The 23,495-nt window shown below is 37.5% G+C and overlaps 3 protein-coding genes across 3 annotated transcripts; 2 read left to right on the plus strand and 1 right to left on the minus strand.

Annotated features, from left to right (window-relative positions):
• Positions 1 to 1,937: 1,937 nt before the first annotated feature.
• LOC126373052 (trypsin, alkaline C-like) lies at positions 1,938 to 4,936 on the plus strand. The gene is made up of 4 exons (XM_050019009.1): positions 1,938 to 2,031; positions 3,095 to 3,284; positions 4,075 to 4,333; positions 4,549 to 4,936. The coding sequence occupies exons 1-4, from the start codon at positions 1,989 to 1,991 to the stop codon at positions 4,876 to 4,878; spliced, it is 822 nt and encodes a 273-aa protein (XP_049874966.1). The 5' UTR covers positions 1,938 to 1,988; the 3' UTR covers positions 4,879 to 4,936.
• A 2,568-nt stretch (positions 4,937 to 7,504) lies between these two features.
• LOC126373050 (uncharacterized) lies at positions 7,505 to 9,434 on the plus strand. The gene has a single exon (XM_050019006.1). It carries the CDS (start codon positions 7,570 to 7,572, stop codon positions 9,181 to 9,183), a length of 1,614 nt encoding a protein of 537 aa, XP_049874963.1. The 5' UTR covers positions 7,505 to 7,569; the 3' UTR covers positions 9,184 to 9,434.
• Positions 9,435 to 9,436: 2 nt separating this feature from the next.
• On the minus strand, positions 9,437 to 22,865 carry LOC126373053 (uncharacterized). Its single transcript, XM_050019010.1, has 5 exons — positions 22,452 to 22,865; positions 15,196 to 15,283; positions 14,837 to 15,070; positions 13,877 to 14,006; positions 9,437 to 10,123 (listed from the first exon to the last, which is right to left on the minus strand). The coding sequence occupies exons 2-5, from the start codon at positions 15,262 to 15,264 to the stop codon at positions 10,023 to 10,025; spliced, it is 534 nt and encodes a 177-aa protein (XP_049874967.1). The 5' UTR covers positions 15,265 to 15,283; positions 22,452 to 22,865; the 3' UTR covers positions 9,437 to 10,022.
• Positions 22,866 to 23,495: the final 630 nt, after the last annotated feature.

Consider the following 23,495-nt stretch of genomic DNA (forward strand, 5'->3'; position numbering starts at 1 on the left):
GCCGAACTACGTGACAAATATTTCATTTCTTCTTCTCTCGTATGGGTTGTGAACCTTGAACCTTGGTGTCAGGGTTACTATTGAGCCGCCAAAGGCCCCTGACATGGATCATGTAACGACTACTTACTTACATCAGTGAGTAGTAACCGGGACCACCGGCTTAACGCGCCTTCAGAAGCACGGATTATCTTATTTTCGGACAATCAGGTGATCAGCCTGTAATGTCCTAACCAAACTAGGGATCACAAAGTGACTTTTGTGATATTTCCCCACCGGGAATATTTCATTTAATATCATTATGATGCATTAGATTCGTGATGCCATATTAGTTTAGGTAACCCCGCCGGCGTGGTCGACGACTTCTCTCAATCAGCGCTTATCGCTATCGACCCACTTGGGTCGATTAATTCTTTCAAATATATTTCCTCTCAGACGACGCCCTGAGCCGAGATTCGCGCCCAACTGGGCACCCTCAGGCCTGTTGTCTTAAACGTAGTACCGGGTGAGAGCCTTCAGCGCTCCCCATTTGTCCGGCCAAGTAATTAATGCCATCTGCGGCAAATCTACAATAAGTCACGTCAAAAAATAATAATATATTAGTTTAGGTAAGTACTTCTACGAAATGCCCGGGAAGAATCAGCATGGAATATTCTACGAAAAACGTAATTTAGGTCCTGATTGACACAATTTTACTTAAATCGGATGAAACAATCATTGCGTGGCATTTGTCCCGTCTCATGTACTATCACATTCGTGGCAAGGCATATGCAACGCACGTATGGTGCACGGTGCACGGCATGCGGGGTCATGTTAATATGGATGGGTAAAACCTAAAACGATTAGGTAGTATTTACGCGTCAGCATAATTACTTACACAAAAATATCAATATGGTAAAACCAATCTGAGTTATGATAAGATAAAATAAAATCGGTTTCTCCGGTGTAAAAATCTAGTAGCGATAACTACTTTTTTTTTAAGAATGTGTAGATATTGATGCTGATTCCATAACACACCATCGAAGTTATACCTGTCATTTACTTATTTTGTAATTTTCTTTTATATGTGTACTCGTACTTATCGTGGTTTGTCCTAAATAAGCGTTTACATTATTATTTATTATCCATCGGAAATAATTAAAATGAAATTCAATTTTCTTGTTTCTCTTGTTAGGATATATGTAGAATACTTGACAATAATATTATTGAGTAAGAAAACGTTACTATCGAACTAATGACGTAGTTTTAAGAAGCAGTTTAGTTTAGTTATTTAATCTGTTAATTCCGGATTATTTTTCTTTACAATGATTAATTACAGTCGTTACTTTATCAATAGTCTATCTAGTTGATAATTATATTACTTATTTTTATTTTGGGGTTCCTTAAATTATTTAGTCAATACTTTTGAAAGGTAACACTTATGTATCACTTTTGCAAACACTGCTGCCTGCCTACGCAAACGACCGCCATTGTTTAACTTATATGCCGCGGATTATATGGAATATTTTACAAATTGATGGACTCCGAGTAGAGAGACGCAGGCGTGGCAGACCGAAGCGGAGATGACTTGGATGATTTCCTGCAAGCCTGGCCGGAGGGAGCACAGAGAGTCTTAGAAGAAATGGAGGAGGCTTTTCCCCGCAGTGGGACACGTCGCGCTAGATAAGAAGAAGAAGATGGACTATCTATAGGGCGAGAAGCCGATTTCCCGTCGATTTCATCATAGCTATGCTGAGAGAATTGCCCATAGTGCGCATCCCGATGATGTGCGTGCTCTCAGACTGTCGGGGTATTTAAAGTGCTCTCAGACTGTCGGGGTATTTAATTTAAAGTTCGATGTGTAAAAAATCCAACGGAATCCGATTTAAAATAAGTCCGATATACACTTGCCCATTAATTTAGTAAGTTAATCAGTGAGATTAGAGATAAATTTTCAATATTTAAATGTGTTTTTATTTGAGTTTGTGTCAGTGAGCCCATAGTTCATCAAGATGCGTGTTATTATTCTGTTAGCCCTTGTGGGTGCCGCCCTGGGTAAGTACTTTAAACTTGGGTTACTCGGTTAGTTAGTTTAAATTCAAATTTAAAAATATCTTTATTCAGTAGGTAACATAGTTACACTTTGAATCGTCAATTTTTACATAACAAACGTCTCATCCGCCTACAACTACTGCAGCATCTCACAACCTGTATAGCCGGGGAAAAGAAGCTGCAAGAAAAACCTCGGCACAGGGCCCTAGACGTTAAAATATTATTATACAATTGAGTAATTTAGCTGCCTAATACCAGTTCTCGGACAGTTAATCCCATGCATTCATATCTTCTAAATAAAATATAGGCCGTTTGATGTAAAGTTACTTTAAAAAAAAAATCCAAAATAATTATAACGTCATTAACTGCAGAAGATTCCAAAGGGACCTTATTATTGATGATAAGTAGCAACAAAATTAATATTATGGTAGGTTTTATTTTTATTTAGCTAAGGTATTTCGTAATTAATTTACAGCCAAATTAATACTCATGGCTATTATTCATTCTATAGCGTTGTTAAGGGAGTGATTTTGCAAGATAATTGTTTAGTGATTTTTCGGGCAGGCCATTCTTCTTCCTTAATGATTAAAGACTTGACTATTGTGATTATTTTTTAATAAATTCTTTGTATTTAGTAATTACAGATAAAAAATACCTGCCAGAGTAATCAGGAAACAACAGTTTGCCCATAACAACACAAAAAGTCACAGATACATTTAGACAGTCTGTTAACAGTCTTAGTCTTGTCATAGTCTTGATTTGAATGTTAGGCTCACGATCTAGAGGTTCCAGGTTCAAATCCCGGTGGGGACATATCACAAAAATCGTTTTGTGATCGTTAGTTTGGTTAGGACATTACGGGCTGATCACCTGATTGTCCGAATGTAAGAATGATCCGTGGTTCGAAAGGCACGTTAAGGTGTTGGTCGTTACATGAGCCATGTCAGGGGCCTTTGGCGGCTCAATAGTAATCCTGACACCAGGGTTGGTGGGGTTGGTAATCCACCTCACAACCCATACGACAGATAAGTCTGAAATTTGACCATGAATTTCCTGTCCTCTATAGCACGCAGCGCCATCCCCGGCGCTCTGCCGAGGCAGCATGAGCGCATCGTGGGCGGAAGCCCCACCACCGTGGAGACCTACCCCTACATCTCCAACATGCAGTACCTGGTGTGGGGCGTCTTCTGGTCCACGTCCTGCGGTGGCTCCCTCATCACCACCAGAACCATCCTCTCCGCTGCTCACTGCTACTCGTAAGCATATTTTTTCCCTAGCCTAAAGTTTTTTTGTAGAAGTAGTTCTATTATTAGTTTTGCTACCGAACTTCTCCCGTTGCTGGGAAAAGTCCGCGCCTTATTGGGACAATTTTTCGATCCGTGTGATCTCTGTTCACTTTTCCTCAAAAGCATCCAGGTCATCTGTCCAACGCTTCTTAGGCCTGTTAGACCTCTACGCCCAATAGGTGTCCATTCTATGAATGGATGCATTATATGGATGCATTTTGAAAATAATGACATTATGTAAACAGCGTAACACATGTGCCACTAATGGCCACAAGCCGTCGCTTAGTTGTGTACATTTATGTATCATTGACGCAAACAGATCCGAATATGCCATTACATCTTATTAAATGAAAAGAATGCCGCTGGATGCGGGCAGCGCAGGACCGATCGTCGTGGAGATCCTTGGGGGAGGCCTATGCCCAGTAGTGGGCGTCGTACGGCTGATGATGATGAAATGAAGAGAATATACATATAAAGCGCCAGTTTTTAGTTAAATTAGTATTAGTATAGTTTTATTTGTTTTTTGTACCAACTAGTGCAATAATATGATGTAATGTTATTAATAGTGAGATTTAAGCTGCTGAGAAGTTAGCCTCATCAGACTAGATATTGTTTTTTTATGATGAAGGTTGTGTTCACTTGTAATTGGCTTATATAAGTACTATTTTACTTTGTTTAATTATGTTCTGTATGTTATAATGTGCATAGCTGTAAGTGATCTATTAAAAAATAAATAAATAAATAAATTTGTTTCCCATAGCGGTGACTCTCCTTCCTCCTGGCGTGTGCGCCTGGGCTCCACCTTCTCGTCGTCAGGTGGTACCATCCACAACGTGAACTCCTTCACGATCCACGAGAGCTACAACCGGCCCGGGTCTCTGGAAAATGACGTCGCTATCGTCCACCTGGCTACTCCAGCTACGATCTCTGCCTCAGTGCAGCTGGCTCGCATCGCCGGACCCAACTACATTGTCCCTGCTGGAACTGTCACCACCACTCTTGGATGGGGCACCCTCTCGGTAACTAGTTTGTGTGGTTACTAGCTGTTCTTCGCAATTACGTCTGGGAAAACGCGGGTTAATCCTACGTAAAGTGATATGCTCCTTTTCTATTAAATATATTGATTAGGCTTTTAATAAAAAAATTCTAATTTTAATTTACTTCAATCTATTCTTTTACTTCTCAATAAGGCACGACGTACACTTTCTCTTAACTCTAAAATTAAATATTTCAGTCTGGCGGCAGCGCTCCGGAGCAGCTTCAGCACGTGGATGTCAACATCATCAACCACCAGCTCTGCGCTGAGCGTTACGCATTCCTGAAGACACAGCCCGGTTTCCAGAACTGGCCCGATTTGACTGCCTCCATGCTGTGCGCTGGTATTCTCGACGTCGGTGGCAAGGACGCTTGCCAGGGCGACTCTGGTGGCCCCCTCGCCCACCAGGGTGATATCCTCGTCGGAGTTGTCTCCTGGGGCTACAGATGCGCCGATGCCTTCTACCCTGGCGTCTACGCTGATGTCGCGTACCTGTCCAACTGGATCGTCGAGAATGGCTCCATATAAATGTAATACAACTGTGAATAATACGTTTAGATTTTAAGAATAAATTGTTATGAGTATACGGCTGATGTTTGATTTGATTTTTCGACACTTTAGATGTAGGTAATTGACGATGATCCCGGGTCTCGCGGGTGGTCATGTCTCTACGAATGTCTCGCAAAATTGTAAGCGTTACCTAAAGATAAAAAAAAAACATACTATTCGACTCAATTTCATGTTTTTTTTTGGTAAGTACCGCCATCATTGTCGCGTGAGACGGTGTTATCGTTATCCGATTAAACATTATCAACTTGGAACTTTCTATCGATAAATGGCAAATCAATCAAATGCTTATATTCAAACTGCCTGTATTTAGCTTTTGTAACATTTCTGATGTTTACGATCGTCGTTTATAGAACTTGTCAAATTATGAATAAACGCGAATTTTCTCTTCTACGATAATCGGTGAAGACGTTGCCGCTTTTCAAAACAAACGAGTACTTAAATGAAAAGTGCGAGTGAAAATATATTTAGAAATCCGTGGATAGATCCATTTGGCGTTGTAGAAAGCATAAAGGAACCTGGCGTTAAATGAGAAGAGAAGTGTCGCCGGTCGGCGGGCCTACCGTGACCGGCCACGTACTACTGCAGGGGATTTTCTTTTAACATATTGCATTCAGTACTTGGCCGGACAAATGCGGAGCGCTAAAGGCTCTAACCCCGGGGGAAATAAAAAAAACTAAGTAACCGATAACCGAATCTGGTGTACAAAAGGCAATTTTACTTTACCTTGTTGTGAGTTTCAGAGCACCGGAAGTCAATATTATTGGGACTCCGTAAAAATATCATATAATTGTTTGTTTTTTAAAATGCCTAGTTAAAACATACATAAGTTCCAAGACGATATTTGCAAAAAGAAAAAAGATTCTAGGATAATTTTTGCGATGACATTAATGGCATTGGGTCCGGAGCACATTGAAGGAGTTCATCTAAAAAACTAATTGACAGGTCCGCTAAGGTCCGTGTTGCTCTATAGACATTTGTTGGCATTGCGCACTTACTTTTTTATATAGGTAGGTACGCAAATATAAAATTATTTTTTAGACCCCCATGAAACTCATCCTTTAACAACTCTAAAAATATCATCTGTAGTGTAGAAACAGATGTAGCTAGTTCTAGAACTATAAAAATAAAATTAATTTTGTGTCTGCCAGCCAGAATTAACATCACCGGCTGTATAAAACTGGTTCATACCATGCATCGGCACAATAGATGTCTTAAAAGTAATGTTTATTTATTAATAATAATGTAATTAATGCACGTAATGTGTATATTACCCTATGGTAATAAAATACGGGAATTTACGAGATTACTCTTGTCTGGAATACATTTATAAAAAACAAAATCTTTTCTTTTTTATGTTAATAGTTTATGGACCAGAAACTTCCTACATACAAGCAGTTTTAAACGTCCATATTGTAATGCCAACGTTTAATAAAAGATATCACGTAACATCAAAATAGTTCCTGTGAAAACAAACATCTTTCTTTACAAAACACAATAGACATGCGTACAATAGTTCCGAGTTCACTAGTCTAGTAATTATGTAATTATATCCGGTTCGTCATATAAGATTGTTTACAAAGTTTTTGCAATATAACAAAATAAAATAAAAAGAAACGTAATAAAATTTCAATCACCATTCGTCCGTTACCTTTCTCCGTGCAAATTACGTTTGTTACGCGAGCTCTGTGTTCAATGAGTGTTAAATAAGCTGCTGACAGACCACATCATTTTTTAGAAAAGAACGCTGTTGTTGTGTCTGTTAAGGTAATCGAATAGTCTATACCGGCAATTCAATTCTTTCTATTTATTTTTTTAAGCCAAGAAGTTATCAATGTCTTTTGTATGGATATCTTATTAAAAGTAGCACATATACTTACACGCTTCCGTTTAGCACAGTTACTTACAGGATTTATGCTTGTCATACACGCGAAATTGTCATTCTTGTAAGTAAGTATAACATAAAGAGACAAACAGGAGCGAGATCGGCCGGTAAAAGTGCAGGTGCAATTAGAGCGAGTTGATCGAGACGAGATAGGGATAATAACGTCGATTATAGAGAGAGCAGACGCGCCGAGAAATGGAGTAGGCGGCGCCTCGGGTCGCGCTTCGATCCGATTGATAGGTAAAGGGGAAAGGAGATACAATTAAACATAAACACAGCGCGGCATCCTCTATTTTTACTCATCTAACGTGCATTAGCCGTCACTAGGAAAATAAAATCCGAACAGCTTCAAAAAGACTTCTGATTCTGACATCTTGTGAAAAAATCACGAAATAAAGTCATAAACAAACATAAAGATCACAATCTAAAAGCAATTGTCGAAGAGCCTGCGAAACTTTTCCTCCATTATCCACGGAGAAAACATTTCACAAAATGAAAAACGGTTTCACCTGAGCGCGGGTCACGGCCCTGCTTGAGAGAGACGTGATAGTCAATTAAGATAGTCGCCGGCAAACGACAATCGCCACATAATTATCTCGCTCATTCGTCGTGACCGAACTGAAATTACCATTGCATTAGAGCGCAGGGAGGGTTATTGTGCATCACAATCAAAACTATATCAGCCGGCTGCTGCCGCGCCAGCGTTCAGTCTCCGCGCGCCTCGCCAGCGCGCCGTCACGCGACCCGACGAAAGTGAAATTACCACGATGAAACTGACAGTGCGACTAGTAACCTTTTGCGCATTGGCATTGGCCTACGCGGATCCTAATGACCCGACGCAAATCGAAAAATACAACGAGAAAGTGAAGACGTACCAGTTGGATGTGCCTGGAAAACAACCTATCACCATTATCGAAGCTGGACCCGTAACTGAGCCACAACATCGATGGGAAGAAATTGCCGTGGATAAGGATGATATTGAAGTGAAAAATTTAATGACGCACATAGTTCACGACGTTAACGATAATAACCCCCGGTGTTACGGGCCGTCGTGTCAAGAAGGGTTTAACGGGGAAGAAGGACCACAAAAAGAGTTTGATGACTATATTTTAGATACAGATAAAGTTAAAGATTACCGCGATTTCTCCAAGGATCGTCTAGAAGCAATAACAGCACTTGCGGCGAAACTCAAAAAAGACAAATTAAAAGCGGATCGTTATTCATCCTTGAATAATGATGAACCTGAGGATGATGATGGAAATGGAAAAGTGTACACTTCATGGAACAGACTGAAGGTCAAACAGCACAAACATCCCTATGATGACAAAGATGGGTGGGTGACATTGGAACCAGTGGCATGGTCTACCAGCAAGATATCGAAATGGAAGCCAAATATCAAGAAACATAAACCCACTGTTTGGAATGATGATCAAGATAGGTTTCCTACTGACGATCCCTACAATTCTTACCAAGGAATGGGGAACAGTTACAATTACCCACAAAAGAAACCTACTCCCACTTCTATGCCCCGACCACAGTATATTAACAACAAATTGCACGTACCAATAGATTATGATGCGGAAATACCTTCAAAACCGTCATGGGCAAAGCCCCAGCAAAGTTCTTTTACATCAACATGGTCTCCAGATGAAAGCAGGCGTCCTCACAGACCTAACTGCGATTCACATGAAAGTTACCCTGCCGATGATTCAGTATATTATGGAATATCAGATTCAGTAGTAACTGATCATCGTCCTTCTAATTTCCCTCACGAGTATGAAGCTTTACATCAGGCGGTAGTGCACCGACCTCTTCGTCGACCTACTCAAGTGGTATATGCGGGGTCATCAGATTTTGACAGCGACCGTTCATCGCGACCTCCTTATGGCGATGGGCAGTGGGTATTACTTTCAACTACAAAAGGATATCGGAATAAAAAGCGTCAGAGGTCACTGAACCCTGCTGCCTCCGACGACCGCACGGATTACCCGTCCGTGACGTCACACCAAGCGGTAGCGTTGACAGTGTTGCCAGTAGACAACGCGCATACAAACATGACGACTTCTCATGGAGGGTTATTGGAGGTGGAGAAGAGCTTCCAAACTGTAGAAGAATCGAAGCGTGATATGGATAAGTTGCAGGATTTAGGTACGGCAGGGACGCAGCATAAGCCGGTTTATAATAGAGTGGTTAAGAGAAAGATAGTTTCGAACGTGTCGCCTGATAGTTCGACGGTACTGGCGGCTGTGGGTGCGGGTATGGTTCCTGCTACTATGGCCATGGTCGTGCCCATGATGCTCGGGCGCCGGCGGCGGAGAGACCTCAGTGAATCAATACCTGAACAAATACACATGCAAAATATCTATTACAGATATCAATAGACTTTATTCGTAATTTATTTAAATTATTTATTTATTTATTATAAGTACTTAATTAATATATGACTGTGATTGTTGTTAAGTTTGAATGGATATGCGTGAAATGTTTGCGAGTACTCAAACGTACTTAGATGTAAGATAGTAAAAATGCCACGATTGTATTTGGGTGCCTCGAATCTGTTGCTTGTGTACCTTTTACAATGGCCTTCATTAGTTTAATTCATTAATTTATTTGACGAAAAATAAAACGACAAAGTGTTTGAAGTATTTTTATTTTATCTTATTTAACATGTGCGTAGAATGCAAAATATTTAAATAATTCTTAATTATAATTTTCTATATATCTTAGACAATCTAAGCAAAAATATATTTATAATAGACTTAAGCAAATCACATAACCTTCAATATCAACACGAATTGAACTACTCAGAATCAAAAATAGAATTTTTGATAAATTACCAAGATTTGAACTTTCTTTAGGTAAGTATATTAAATAATAAGTAACTGCAGATAAATAAGTAGTTTGATAAAGATAGTAATCGTCATGTCACATTGTTATTTTAGTCAGGTTATTTTACTATTTAACAAACTCATGACGATTTGTACTGTTTAGTAGAGTGAATTTAGTAATACTCTTGTTGTCTCATTAAACAACACATACTAGATACACTCAAAAGTCACAGTCAGAGATCTTTATATCGATAAAAGTTTATAATCGTAGGTCGGCGTATGGCTGACTGTTATTGCTAGCTCAGATTTTCACCGCCACGTTTATTTTTTTAACTGATTGTTACGGGTATAATAAATTATATTTTTGAAGTGTTGAATTTCATAATATTTAATTAGTACTTGTAGTAGACCTCGCCGGGTTGGCAGTACATGTGTCCGGTCCGGATGGCTTCCATCAGGTATTTGACGCTGAACAGGCAAACTACGAGGAGCACTGTGGACATTTACAACCATTACATTTGAGAGAAAGTGGGCATGATCATAGATCTGGGTTATTCCTGGTTCAGCGCATCTCTCCGGCAATACAGCAAAGGAACGCTGACAGTTTGATAGGTTTGGCTGGAGATGATTCGGCGTGGTCTTTTGGAGTAAGTAATGTTGACAAAGCTTATTGCTTCTTCTTCTATCGTGTGGGTTGTGAGGTGAATTACCAACCTCATCAACTCTGGTGTCAGGGTTATTATTGAGCGACCAAAAGCCCCTGACATGGCTTATTGCTGTTTGTTGTTGTTCTTTGACGCAGCTTGTGTGGATTTCTGTATTCTAAATGATCTTTTTGTATTTCAAAAGATATTTTCTAAAGTATGTATAGGAAGTAAATGATTACGAGCATCCATATAGCAAAAAAATGATAAAAAAGCTTGAGACTTGAAACAACTTGAGACAATGAAAATAGTTAGGGGGATGATTCAGACCATGATTCTGAGTAGATCAAGTGGATTTTCCTGTCGGAAAATTCATGAAAGTGTTAGTGTTTTGTTTTTAATTATTTTCCATTCCATACTTTTGCGACGGAAGATTCAACTTGATATCAAATTAGAATTATGGTCTAGATCATCCTTCAAAGTTTTCGTTACGATGTCACTAACACCTTATATGTGTCTGCCTGTCCGGAATATTATATCTGGTCATTAGCAAGTGGTTACATGATTATTCATTTACTAGTATTTGGCATTACAATTGTGGTGTATTAACTATTTCACTTACAAATTATACTCTTTTCAGGCACTTGAATGAATTCATAGCAAATAAAGTATCTTAGAATAGATGAGTGATAAGGATCACATTTCATTTCAATCAATCAATCAATCAATAATACTTTATTGCACAACAACATATACAAAGGACATAAACATACACGAAGATGTCATTTCAACGACAGACAACTCCTAATTTTATTTTAAGTTATACCTAGCATTTTCTTATCCGCCGAAAAGGAAAGGGATAGATGATTGACAACTGGTTAACTTTAAATGAATGACGGGGGATTTAATATGCGTCTCGCTCATAAGTAATCCGTTTGACGTGTGCCGTCAACTTAATTCTGCCGGGTTATTGGACAATATAAAATAACGAGGATGTTACTGCTTGCACTAAATTATTTGATTTTAAACGCGTTGATCCGAGTAGTATTGTTAAAGTATTCAAACAGCTGAAACTTAAAACCTCGAAAGATTTATGGGGATTGTCTGTCAAATTGATGAGCTCTGTTATTGATATCTTAGCACCATATCTAGCTTACATTTTTAATATGAGTGTTGAAAATGGTACTTTTCCAAATTTAATGAAAATCAGTAAAGTTATACCTCTTTTTAAATCGGGCACAAAATCAGACCCCACGAATTATAGACCGGTTTCTATTCTACCAGTACTTAGTAAAATTTTCGAGGAAATTATTCTCGACCAACTGCTATGTCATTTTAATTTAAATAACTTACTCCACAGCCAGCAGTTTGGTTTTACTAAGGGTCGGTCTACAACAGACGCGAGTGTGACATTTGTTCGACACATTTTCGATGCTTGGGAGAAGTCGCAGAATGCCGTAGGAGTATTCTGTGACTTGTCTAAGGCGTTCGACTGCGTGGATCACGAGACCTTGCTTTTGAAATTGAGGCACTATGGACTAAATAATGGAGCTCTCAGTTTGTTAAATTCATATCTAGGTGGTAGGATACAAAAGGTACAAATCAATAGTACAACTTCTTCGGGCTCTCATGTTCAAATGGGAGTTCCTCAAGGATCCATTTTGGGTCCGTTTCTTTTTTTAGTGTACATAAATGATTTACCTTATGTAGTACAGAACCAAGCTGACATTGTGCTGTTCGCGGATGACACTTCTCTTATATTTAAAATCGACAGAAAGTTAGAGGAATTTGACGAAGCAAACAGCGCTGTGTCGCAGGTTCTAAGTTGGTTTACAGTAAATAACCTAGTTCTAAATGCTAAGAAAACGAAGTGTATTAAATTTGTTCTACCAAACGTAAAGAAAGTAAATAATAACATTAAAATTAACGACGAGAAACTAGATTTTGTTGAACACACAGTTTTCTTAGGAATTACTGTAGATTCAAAACTTCAATGGGGCCCACATATTGTATCACTAGCGGGCAAGCTAAGTTCAGCAGCATATGCCGTCAGAAGGATCCGACAACTCACAGATGTACCCACTGCTAGACTTGTCTACTTCAGCTACTTCCACAGCATAATGTCTTACGGTATTTTGCTGTGGGGTCGAGCCGCTGATGTAGAAACTATTTTCATCATTCAAAAAAGAGCAGTTCGCGCTATTTATAAGCTGCGTTGTCGGGACTCTTTGAGGGAGCTGTTTAAAGAAATAAATATAATGACGGTCGCAAGTCAATATATATATGAAAACATTATGTATGTACGTAAAAACTTATCTCTCCTTCCGAGAAACTGTGAAAGGCATACTTACAATACAAGAAATAAACATAAAATTGCTATTCAAAATTCTAGATTAAGTAAATTAAATTCATCTTTTTTGGGGTTATGTATACGTTTTTACAATAAAATACCAGATAATATTTTAAATTTGTCAGAAAATAAATTTAAAGCTCACGTGAAGCTTACTTTATGTAAAAAAGCTTATTATAAGATTAATGACTACCTAAATGATAAAAATGTCTGGTATTAAATGTGTTCCTCTAGTTATTAAATAACTTGTAATGTATATCCTCATTGGTTTTTAAAAGATGTGTTGCTGTTGCAGTTTCTTGTCATTTCTTCTCCTCAGCCATAACACCTTGCGAAATGACGTAAATTCAAAAATGTTACATTGACCTTCAACAAGTTTATCCATGATAATTACGTTGAATAAATGATTCTGATTTCTGATTTCTGGATATTCCAAAAACCTTATTCAAAAAACATGGCATGTCTTAATATAGTCATGAATTTAATGTGATTGTAACTTTTGTAATATCTTAATTAGGGACCTTCTGGATTCGCAAACTTCGCCGGCTTGGACGAGCACTAACCCAGTTAACTTCCCTAATTACGGTCAACTTTAGCAACATTTATTATTATATATGTTGTGAGTTTCCGTATACACTTACGCTTCTAATAATAGTTAATAACCATTTGTTAAAAGACGGGGTACTCCAGTTGTAAGAATGTTTATTTTATTTATTAGTTTATATATATAGTTTATTTTTGAATTTGTTTCGGAATGCGTGTTTGGATCATAAATAATCATGTGCTCAGCGGTGATGGAAAACATTGTGAGGAAACCCACATACCCGAAAAATGTGTTTTCGGAGGTTGGGCTGGTTCACCCTTTTGGTTGAAAGACCTCAAGCCGGTAACTTATATTGGGGTGGATAGTATAACAAGTAAACAGAAGACAACAGTAGCACTTCTGAAGTCCGAAGATGGATATGATGAACCGTATGGTGATAGATGATCAACCCATCGCCCTTATAATGTCTGAATGAAAATCCGTCGTTACAAAAGACACAATTCCTGTTAGTTTACCCCGCGGGAAGATAACTTGACAGTTCTATGTCTTTTATTCAGTCCACAGACCAGTATAAATGCATTCCATAATGCAATAATCTCCTGCGGTCGACATTTTCAGTCACGATAGTTAAACAATGAGTTTGGATTTTAAAAAGACATTCTTATTATTCTCCAGGTCTTACGAATTTAAGTACTGTAGAATACTCACAATCGGAGGCTACAATCAGTCCGAGCTGTATCCAGCCAGCAGTGAGCGCCTCCCACACCAGCAGACCGATGGACAGGAACAGATGTACGAAGCTGTATCCGAAGAACGTCGTTATCAAACAGCTGTTTGCCTGAAATTGACACAGTGTCGGGATTAGTCCGATGGACGACCTTTTATGGTAGGTCGAATACTATGGGCTAATAGAAAGCACATCTCAGACACATCATAAAAAAAAAACGATGTATTGACGTTCACAACAGACAGTCTGCAATCTTGCACAGGATAAACAACGTGTTTATACGACACTTGATGGTGTTGCACAGCATTCAGAATGACAACTTAAATTTTAAAAGCTGACTCTGACGACAATCATTTTAGAATTTTTAAAATACAATTATTTTAGTTTTAAATTTGAATTTTATATTATATATTTTTATTTTACTTTATCATTTTGAATTTTAATCGTAATGTAGGTACTATGAGTCTGAGCCTGAAATAAATATAATATTTAATTTCCTATCGTGTGGTTTGTGAGGTGGAGTACCAACTTCATCAACCCTGGTGTCAGGATTACTATTATAATGCTAATATATATTGTTATATTATGATTACTTTTATTATTATAATGTTACAGACGCTGCAACAAAGTCCCGTTGCATGCATGTTCATATAATACGTATACATATAGCAACGAACTTGCTCATTTTACTTTCGCCTTGAACATGATATGACGTTAAGTCTAGTCTGACAGCCTAATTTCCTCTGTAGAACGTGAAATTAGCTTGCACTTTCCTCAAAGTTCTTAAAGGCTAAGTGTTTCTAAGAGGTATTATGTTGAATTCAAGACTTCCAGCTTCCTTATTTGCGTTGATTTTGTTACTGCCAGATTGCTGTTAAGTATCATGAATGAGTTAATAATTTTAAGAATATGATGGAGTTTTTATTGATATAGGTACTTACTCGATACGCTCCACATGTAAATAAAGCACTAAATATAAATAGAAGAAACGCAATAACAACGTAACTTGAGTAGTACGCCAGAGCAATCAATGCTATAAGATCCTTTTTGTTCTGTCCAAAGATACTGTCGACATTCTCGAAATTTCGAAATTTTTCGTCGATTTCAGTTTTTTCAGATACAATTCCAAGTCCAAGCTTGTATAAATTAAATGCCATCACTGCTATTGCAACTATCTGAAACACAAGACAATGATACACGTTTAAAGCGCCTGTATTTTTTATCAAAGCAAGAGTAATAAAGGTACATTGCTAAATACATTTAAGCAGACACTTTCACAAGTAAAGAGAAAAGCACTTACAATAACAATATAACCAAATATGATATTCCCCAGTCGCAGGGGGAAACAGAAGAGAAACTTTCTTGTCATCTTGACCCCATTCGTGATTCTGTAACAAATAGAAAGATGCGGATGATAAATTGTTTACCACTATTGTAAGAAACCGTGGGTCAGTTATTAAACTATAACGATGGTTTGTGCAAATGAGATTAAGTATGTTTAAAAATACAAATACGGGTTACGCTACAATTTTAGTAAGTACAAATATAGAAGTCTAGGCTTGCCGCAGCAGGACACATGCCTCCCTTCATTCAACCGTAGGAGGCATGGCACATAGATAGTTACCTATTCTACCACACTGCTGCATTGCGGGGACATACATTGTTAAAAAGTTTAAAATTATTTCATCTTTGTCTACTCAATACTGTGATACCACACGAGTAACAATTGACAGCTTTGTCTTAAGTCGACGGGCCTACCTATCTCATATTGGATTTACTCCGCGGTATTGTTGGCAAGAACTTAATGTCTCGGTGAAACCCATTGTTTCTCGTTCAATGTGGTCCAATGCTCCATCTACTGATTGTCAACACAAACACTGTCTTCACACGACTGCCACCTCCGATAGCGATACACGATATGTTATTTTGGATTCACACCCGTCTAATTGGCGTGATGAGAACAAATACATCCACTTTAATAAGGTCCTCGGTAATCTACTTTTATAGCTAATCAACAGGGCTCATTTTATGCCGGTGTGAATGTCTTTCCGGTTCGCTGGGCACTGTAAAGGTTATTGTTAGGGCTGTTGGCTCAGTGGACTACCCAAGGCCAGGGGTACTTAATAAGGCGTGAGTGTAGGTGTTGTAGTAGTAAGGAACATGTATGTCGGGAATGCGCTCAATAATTATGTATGAGGTCCACGTCGCGCCCATATTGGTATCTCTAAGAATGATCAAGAACGAGATATAGTCTTTGTTTTACGTGACTTGAAATGTTATAGCTATGATTATGCTTTATGAAGAGCCCAAATTGGAAATGAGCAATCAAGTAATCTCATGATTCGATCAGCCAGGGGTGACCGTTTAATAACAATCATTGTGAGCTCTTCCGTGCTTTAAACATCAAAAAAAAAAGAGTATCATAACATAACACAAGCTCACGACTATTATCCAAATTGAGCTAGTCAGAGGTACATTTATCGCAAGATGAACTGGGTACCCACGCTAAAAATAAACAGCCTATTGAAATTCCATTAATATAAAATTTTGGAAGGGTTTTTTAAATTTCTGCCTTTGACCTGTGTTCTATAAATCCCTTTTTTCCCGTCCCTTTTTTTACAGCGGATAAGAAAATGACAGGTATAACTTAAAATAAAATTAGATGGTGTGTACAGGAATCAGCACCATTGTAGGTACCTTTAAAGCGATATTTTCCTTTAAACTAGCTATTAGTATTGTTAACAAATTGAATGTTCTCAGTGCGCCGCAATTGTCGTTTACAAGGAACATTGAATTTGAATGCAATGATGTCAAGCCTCATTGCTAACATATGCAGAGACCGATATAGCTTCAAGGAAAACTTACTTTTTTGTAGTAAATACGCAGTAAGAACAAATAATTATAATCTATACCTACTTGCTCATAAAACTACCTACTCATAAAACACACGCTACGACTATATTGGAAATTGGGGTAGTCAGAGGTACATTCATCGCATGATGAACTAAGTACCCACAGATCACCGAGATTTCTATTAGACTAATGTGATAGGTGAGCCGTATCGCCGACTATTTTTTTTTTAAAGAACGTCTAGGGCCCTGTGCCGAGGTATCTTGCAGCTTCTTTTCCCCGGCTATACAGGTTGTGAGAAGCTGCAGTAGTTTTAGGCGGATGAGACGCTCGTTATGTAAAAATTTACGATTGAAAGTGTAACTATGTTACCTACTGAATAAAGAAATTTTTGAATTTGAATTTGTTTTGAACTATAATGATCAAGGGTCAAGTCAACTGTGTTAGTGAAAATAGTATGATAAATTAATAACTCATTGGCGCAAGTGTGCGGCGGCGCTTCTCTTTTGAGAAGAAAGCTGGTAAACCTATTCATCGTCTCGTTATTGGTTTCATTTTTCACGGGGTCCGCTCACCTAATCTGAAGATATGACAGGTCCGATTTCTTACAGCAGCGACCTGTCTGACCTTCCTACCCGCAAAACCCGGTAAACTGATTCATGAAGGTTAAAGGTTTGCTAGGTCAAGGATTAAAAAGAACTTTGAATGTTCTATACTGTTTATCACCTAGAATATATGATGCACATAATATCTATATATCTATCAATCTATTATATTTGTATGTGTGTATTGGCAAAGAACTGAATCAATCTAAGATATCACTAAACACTAGGGGTGGTATTAATACATTAATCTCAGCTGAGACTGCCCTCAAGAACATGCTCAAGTCTCTGTTTTTATATAAGAACTGTCACAATGACATGATCTGGAGCGCAGTGTCGAAGCTGAGATTAGTTTATTAATACCACTCTAGGACAAGAACACAGTTAAGTTGAATATTGTTGTTGTTTGTGTAGTTGTAGGACCTACTTAGCAAGAAAAGATGTTCTTCGTACCATATTGATTGCATTGTCTATTGTCAATACAGATGGTGTCATTAGTTTGATAGACGATATCATTATGAATGCAACAGGCAATCGCTCAATAACAGATCAATGAGCAGTTACTTATACCACAATAGTAAGGCGCAAATGCGCTGTTGCTCTTTGTTCCAAATATAGAATTCAAAAGACACACGTAGGTAGGTAGGTACTACTTTCTGTTTTAGTGGAACTGTGATAAGTTTTTTTTGCATAAAATAGCGTTGTCGCAGTTGACAAAAACATGCTAAACTCTATAAAAAGCAAAAAATAGCGTGTCAACATTCCTATCACACTTAACAAACGACCTGATAACCTTGAAGAACTGAACCGATTTCCACCAAACATAGCTAAGAACACTCTCGATTGATATACCTTTCAAACAAAGAAAACCGCATTAAAATCGGATTATCCGTTTGGGAGCTACGATGCCACAGACAGACACATACACATTTACACACACACGTCAAACTTATAACACCCCGTCGTTTTTGCGTCGCGGGTTAAATAATACTGAGAACTTGCATTGGGATATCCAAGATATATAAGATAGAGAGATAGAGATTTAAGTTACTAAGGTTTTCATAATGACTGAACCATGACTGTAGGTATCTTAACAAATAAATTCACTTCATCATTTACACCTCTGACTCATAACCCATTAGGTGTAGGTACGATTCTAAGAATGAGACAAATACAAAAATAAACGAAAGTATCTTCTTTAATGTCATACAAAATTATAAGTTCCAAATTGTCAAGAAAGTGTACTAGCCCATTCAAAAGGCAATGCCCCTGAGCTATCCAATTCGGTCCCTTACGTGGGCGTGTGGACTTATTGCTTACACTTCAACTGATTTGAACCTCGACACTCGTTAGTGCGGCCTTCTTTTTTATCTTTTGTACTGGAATGTGTAGGATTCTAATGACGATTTGATTCTTTGAATGATATATTATTGTCCATGTTAGGGTAGGGGGTATCTTGACCTAGGAGTCTGATATAGTCTTCGGAGAACGTAAGTGAGAAGTTGATAATAAACTAGCAAACATGACACAGTTTTCTTTTTCTGGTACTTGATTTCTGTTATATAAAAGATTTCATGGGGAAAACCTTTCAACCCAAAATAATTTATCTTAATTAACTTCGGGGATAAAATCCTGTATTTCACTTAAAAAATATTTTTAGATTTTTACTAAGTACACTTAAAATTATTTACATAACATAACATATCACAACACACATAACATCTATGTTATGTTTATGTTATGTATAGTTATTTATCATATTGATGACAACATTTTTTATTTTAAACGTTCAAAAAAAAAACGCTTTGAAAAATATTTTATTCTACGAAAGAATAAATTGGTCACGATGCACAGTTGCACCAATGCATACCAATGTCGTTGTTTACGTAACGTGCACCTGCCCATAAAATTATGTTAAAGAGCCAATTTACACCTGTTAGTTCTTCATTTCGTCTGTTATTCTTTAAAATAACGTATTTTACACAGTCTGCACACACACAGACAGTTGTTTGTTGTCTTTAAACTCATGACGTCATAACATAAGTTCACAACTATATTCGCAATTCAGGTGGTCAGGATTATATCCCTCATAAAACGATAGGAATTACTAGAAAAGAAGTAATTTAATTTAAAATTAAACCGACTTCAAAATCTGTCAAACAAAAAGTAAAATAATATTATTATTTTGTTGAATACAATATTAGAATCTGAATTCTGAAGTTTAGTCAAAGTGAAGTCAAAAAAGGTGAATAAAATCCGCAGTCGTTCTCATGTTAAGGCGTGACCAAGGTATTCCTTATATAGATTGGATAGAAGTATATATGTAAATATGTACCTAACATAATTAAAAAAATAAAAAGAAATCTGGTGTTAAATAAAATTCGGTATTTGTTATCATTTTTTACGAGTAACGATTTGCGCACCTTTTAAATCGTGACTACAAGTCACTTAAAAAGAATAATAAGGAATTCTCAAGGTTTTCGCATGACGTATTTATATAAGTATATACATATTTATATGTATACATAGAGATTGGTGAAGTGGTTAAAACTGGACAACAGCTAAGTCTTTATTAGTATTTAAAATATTAGGTACTTTTCTACTACAAATCTTGTATGATTTCTGAGTTTTATTACACACTTATTAATTCAGTTAACTGGTTAATGATGTTTTTAGAATTTGTAAAACATTTTAGTTTTTAATTAGGCTATATTTCAAACTTATAATTCTGACTCTAAGTTTTACTGCTCATTTTTTACCTTTCTGCACGCAACTTCGTACTACGTATATTTTTTACAATAAAATTCCCATTGACATTCAAAACGATTTAGTATTTTAGGTGTGATCCGTGTGATACATACATACACACAAAAACAGACAAAGTCTTCTTCTCTCTTGCGGGTTTTGAGTTCGATGACCGACCTTATCAACCCTGGATAAGGGATACTCAATATTACTATCGACTTTAGAGTCACCCCTACCAAAAACGCCCAACCAGGGGTACCTACTTAGTAGCTGGGACACTGTGACTCTCGTATAAATATAAGCAGTACCTACTTTCCGAATACTTACCTAATGGATTAGCTTTCTAGAAACCTATCTAGATTTTAAAAGATATATCTAATGTAAAAGGAATGTAGGAATGTAGTAAATCGGTAAAATGACGACATTTCCGTCAGGATGTTCCTGCTAGGTTTACTTTTTATACCGGCTGCAAGCGACAGCATCTCGTTTCAAGTATTACTCGACAACTCTCAAGAAACTCCTCACTTTGCGTTAACTACTGAGAATATTGAGAATCTTAACTATCGTTTTATTTCTATGCCTTTATTTAGTTTCGAATAGCTGTGCAGTATCTAGTTACTTATTTACATTTTAGAAAGTACTTTAATTAAAGAAAAGTCGACAAACGATCAGCCGAACAGCCTCCGTGGTCTAGTGGTTAGAGCGTTAGGCTCACGATCTGGAGGTCCGGGTTCGATTCCCGATGGGGACATTGTCGAAATCACTTTGTGAGACTGTCCTTTGTTTGGTAAGGACTTTTCAGGCTTGAATCACCTGATTGTCCGAAAAAGTAAGAAGATTCCGTGCTTCGGAGGGCACGTTAAGCCGTTGGTCCCGGCTATTAGCCGTAAAAACACCTCCACCAACCCGCATTGGAGCAGCGTGGTGGAGTATGCTCCGTACCCCCTCCGGTTGATTGAGGGGAGGCCTGTGCCCAGCAGTGGGACGTATATAGGCTGTTTATGTATGTATGTATGACAAACGATCGTGATATCATATCATTGTTTCTCGAGTTTAAAGTACCGGAGACCTCTACTTATATCATTTAGGTATAATAAGGGTGGCAGATGAAGACTGATGAAGTACTCTGAATGCTCTTGAGGATTACTAAAAATGCACTATGTATGAGGTCACTGGCCTTTTATTTATATGTACGAAAGTATAATGAACGAAATAAAAATAAATTGGCGCTTCCTCCTGCTCGAGTTGCCTATCCTAGTTAACGTTTCCATTGGCACATTATGTTGTTATTTTTCTGCATCATTTGAGTAGGTACTGTCGCACCGTGTCAATCAAAGAAGTCGCTTTAACATGTTTTTGCTGGTCTTCTTGTTATTTACAATAATTATATTAATTATAAAAAAGGGGGATAGAAACAAACCTTGTACCCGGCGCACAGCGCCATCAACACTCTTTCTGTCAACTGACGTCTCATAAAAATTACGAATAACGCGCCAGGCAGGATGATGTGATCATGTGCACCATAGAGATCACATCATTACAGTTCCTACTGGGAATTACTCAATGTGAAGTGGTTGTTAGAATTTGGGTGTAAAGTTCCTAGTTTAATAAAACTTACAATTGTAAATTACAATGACAATTTGATGTACATTGCGGAGTGTGTGATCACGAATATTTTGCAGTTTCATATTAGCTACGTAATGAACACCAAATTGTCGTTGTAATTTACAATTGTAAGTTTTATTAAACAGGCCCCTGGTTGTCTGAGGATAAGCCTGAGATGAAAACATGGAGTACAAAAAAACGGAAGTGGACAGACAAATGTTGTCATAGTATTAAAAATATAAATTTAATGTTGAGGTTGCCAACAGTGGTCAAGGTATACGACCAGCTACTCTATCACATCATCGTTGTATAAAATGTTAATCTCGCCAATATATTCCAAACACGTTGCCGGCGTTCTGAACTAGTTTTGCCTTTTCAAATTCCTTTTTAATAAATAATATGATGACTGCTATGCTATGTTTAGATTTCAGGTAGAGGTTTCTCTTACCCGCTAATGTTATGTTACTCGGAATTAAAATAAAGTCTGTTGTCATCAAAAGTGCATTTGTTGACTAACGACCAGAACATTCCATCCCACACAGAGTTGGTATTAAATTATATTCCGTAACTTACAAGTACTTATGCAAAAAAGGCTACTAGGTACCTATGTAATGTAATGACAGTAGATTTTATAATACTTAACTAACTTTTAATGTAGTCTTTTAACAAAATATAAAAAAACACTCTTAGAGCATTTTGATGTTAAATGGCGTTTAACTAGTATATTCAATAGAACATGGCCATAAAAACTTACCCATAAAATGTAAACAAGTTCCCGGTTGATCACCGTTGCGAACACAAACAATCTAATCCATTATGGCATTCCATACAATTTTAACAACACATCGTTTACAAATCACTTGTGTGTCTTTGACACATTAAATTTATAAAACTGGGAGTTCGGTTTTTAAACGGCTGGGATTTAAAACAGTTCGTAATTCGAATTTGTTTACGGTACGTCGCCCGCGCAGGTTGAGTCGCGCGGCCACTGTGAATCCGAAGGCACGGTTACGTCACGCCGAGGCCACAGCACGCAACCTATTGACTTGTCTTGGAAGAATTAATCGTCAACCAAGGTCGTCAACCGAAACGAACGACTTTTTTATACTGTATCTCCGTATATTCGACTATTAAAACTGTATAAAAATGTTGGTAATGCATAGCGAGTTGTGGTATCAACTAGCCGTGAGAAACATTCTACTTAAAACAATTGACTGCATCGTCGTCAGAGGGGATATTAACCGTTGGACTCTGTAAATAAAAACGTTGCCACCGACAAGTACATTGTGACTACATAGTACCTACCATACAATAAAGAATAACACGGTCTAACATGACGGAATATCATGGTCTTACTAATAGTACCTAAAATATTACTAATATTACCAATTTGTGATAGTTACAAAGTAATGACTATTGTAATTAATGCATAGAGGAACACGGACCTCCGCGATTTAATGATATTTTTTTCAATACAAAGGTAACAATTTTCAAAAATGTAAAAGCGTGACAGCTACGCAGCCACTGTTAGCATCATCTCTCAAGATGTAGTGGCCAATGTTGATGATGGATGATCATATTTTGCACTATATCTACATCAAGTACGTCTTGTATTTTGGTCCCAAATTATACAGGGTGTTAGTGACATCGTAATAAAAACTTTGAGGGATGATTCAGACCTTGATTCACTTGAAATTAACTCAGAATCATAGTCTGGGTCATCCCCCTCAGTAAATTACCAACACGCTAACTTACTTACTTCACTAGGACATCTATCAAATGTACATATGCAGTTGTC

This window comes from Pectinophora gossypiella, chromosome 15 (genome assembly GCF_024362695.1).
Source record: "Pectinophora gossypiella chromosome 15, ilPecGoss1.1, whole genome shotgun sequence".
NCBI lineage: Eukaryota > Metazoa > Arthropoda > Insecta > Lepidoptera > Gelechiidae > Pectinophora > Pectinophora gossypiella.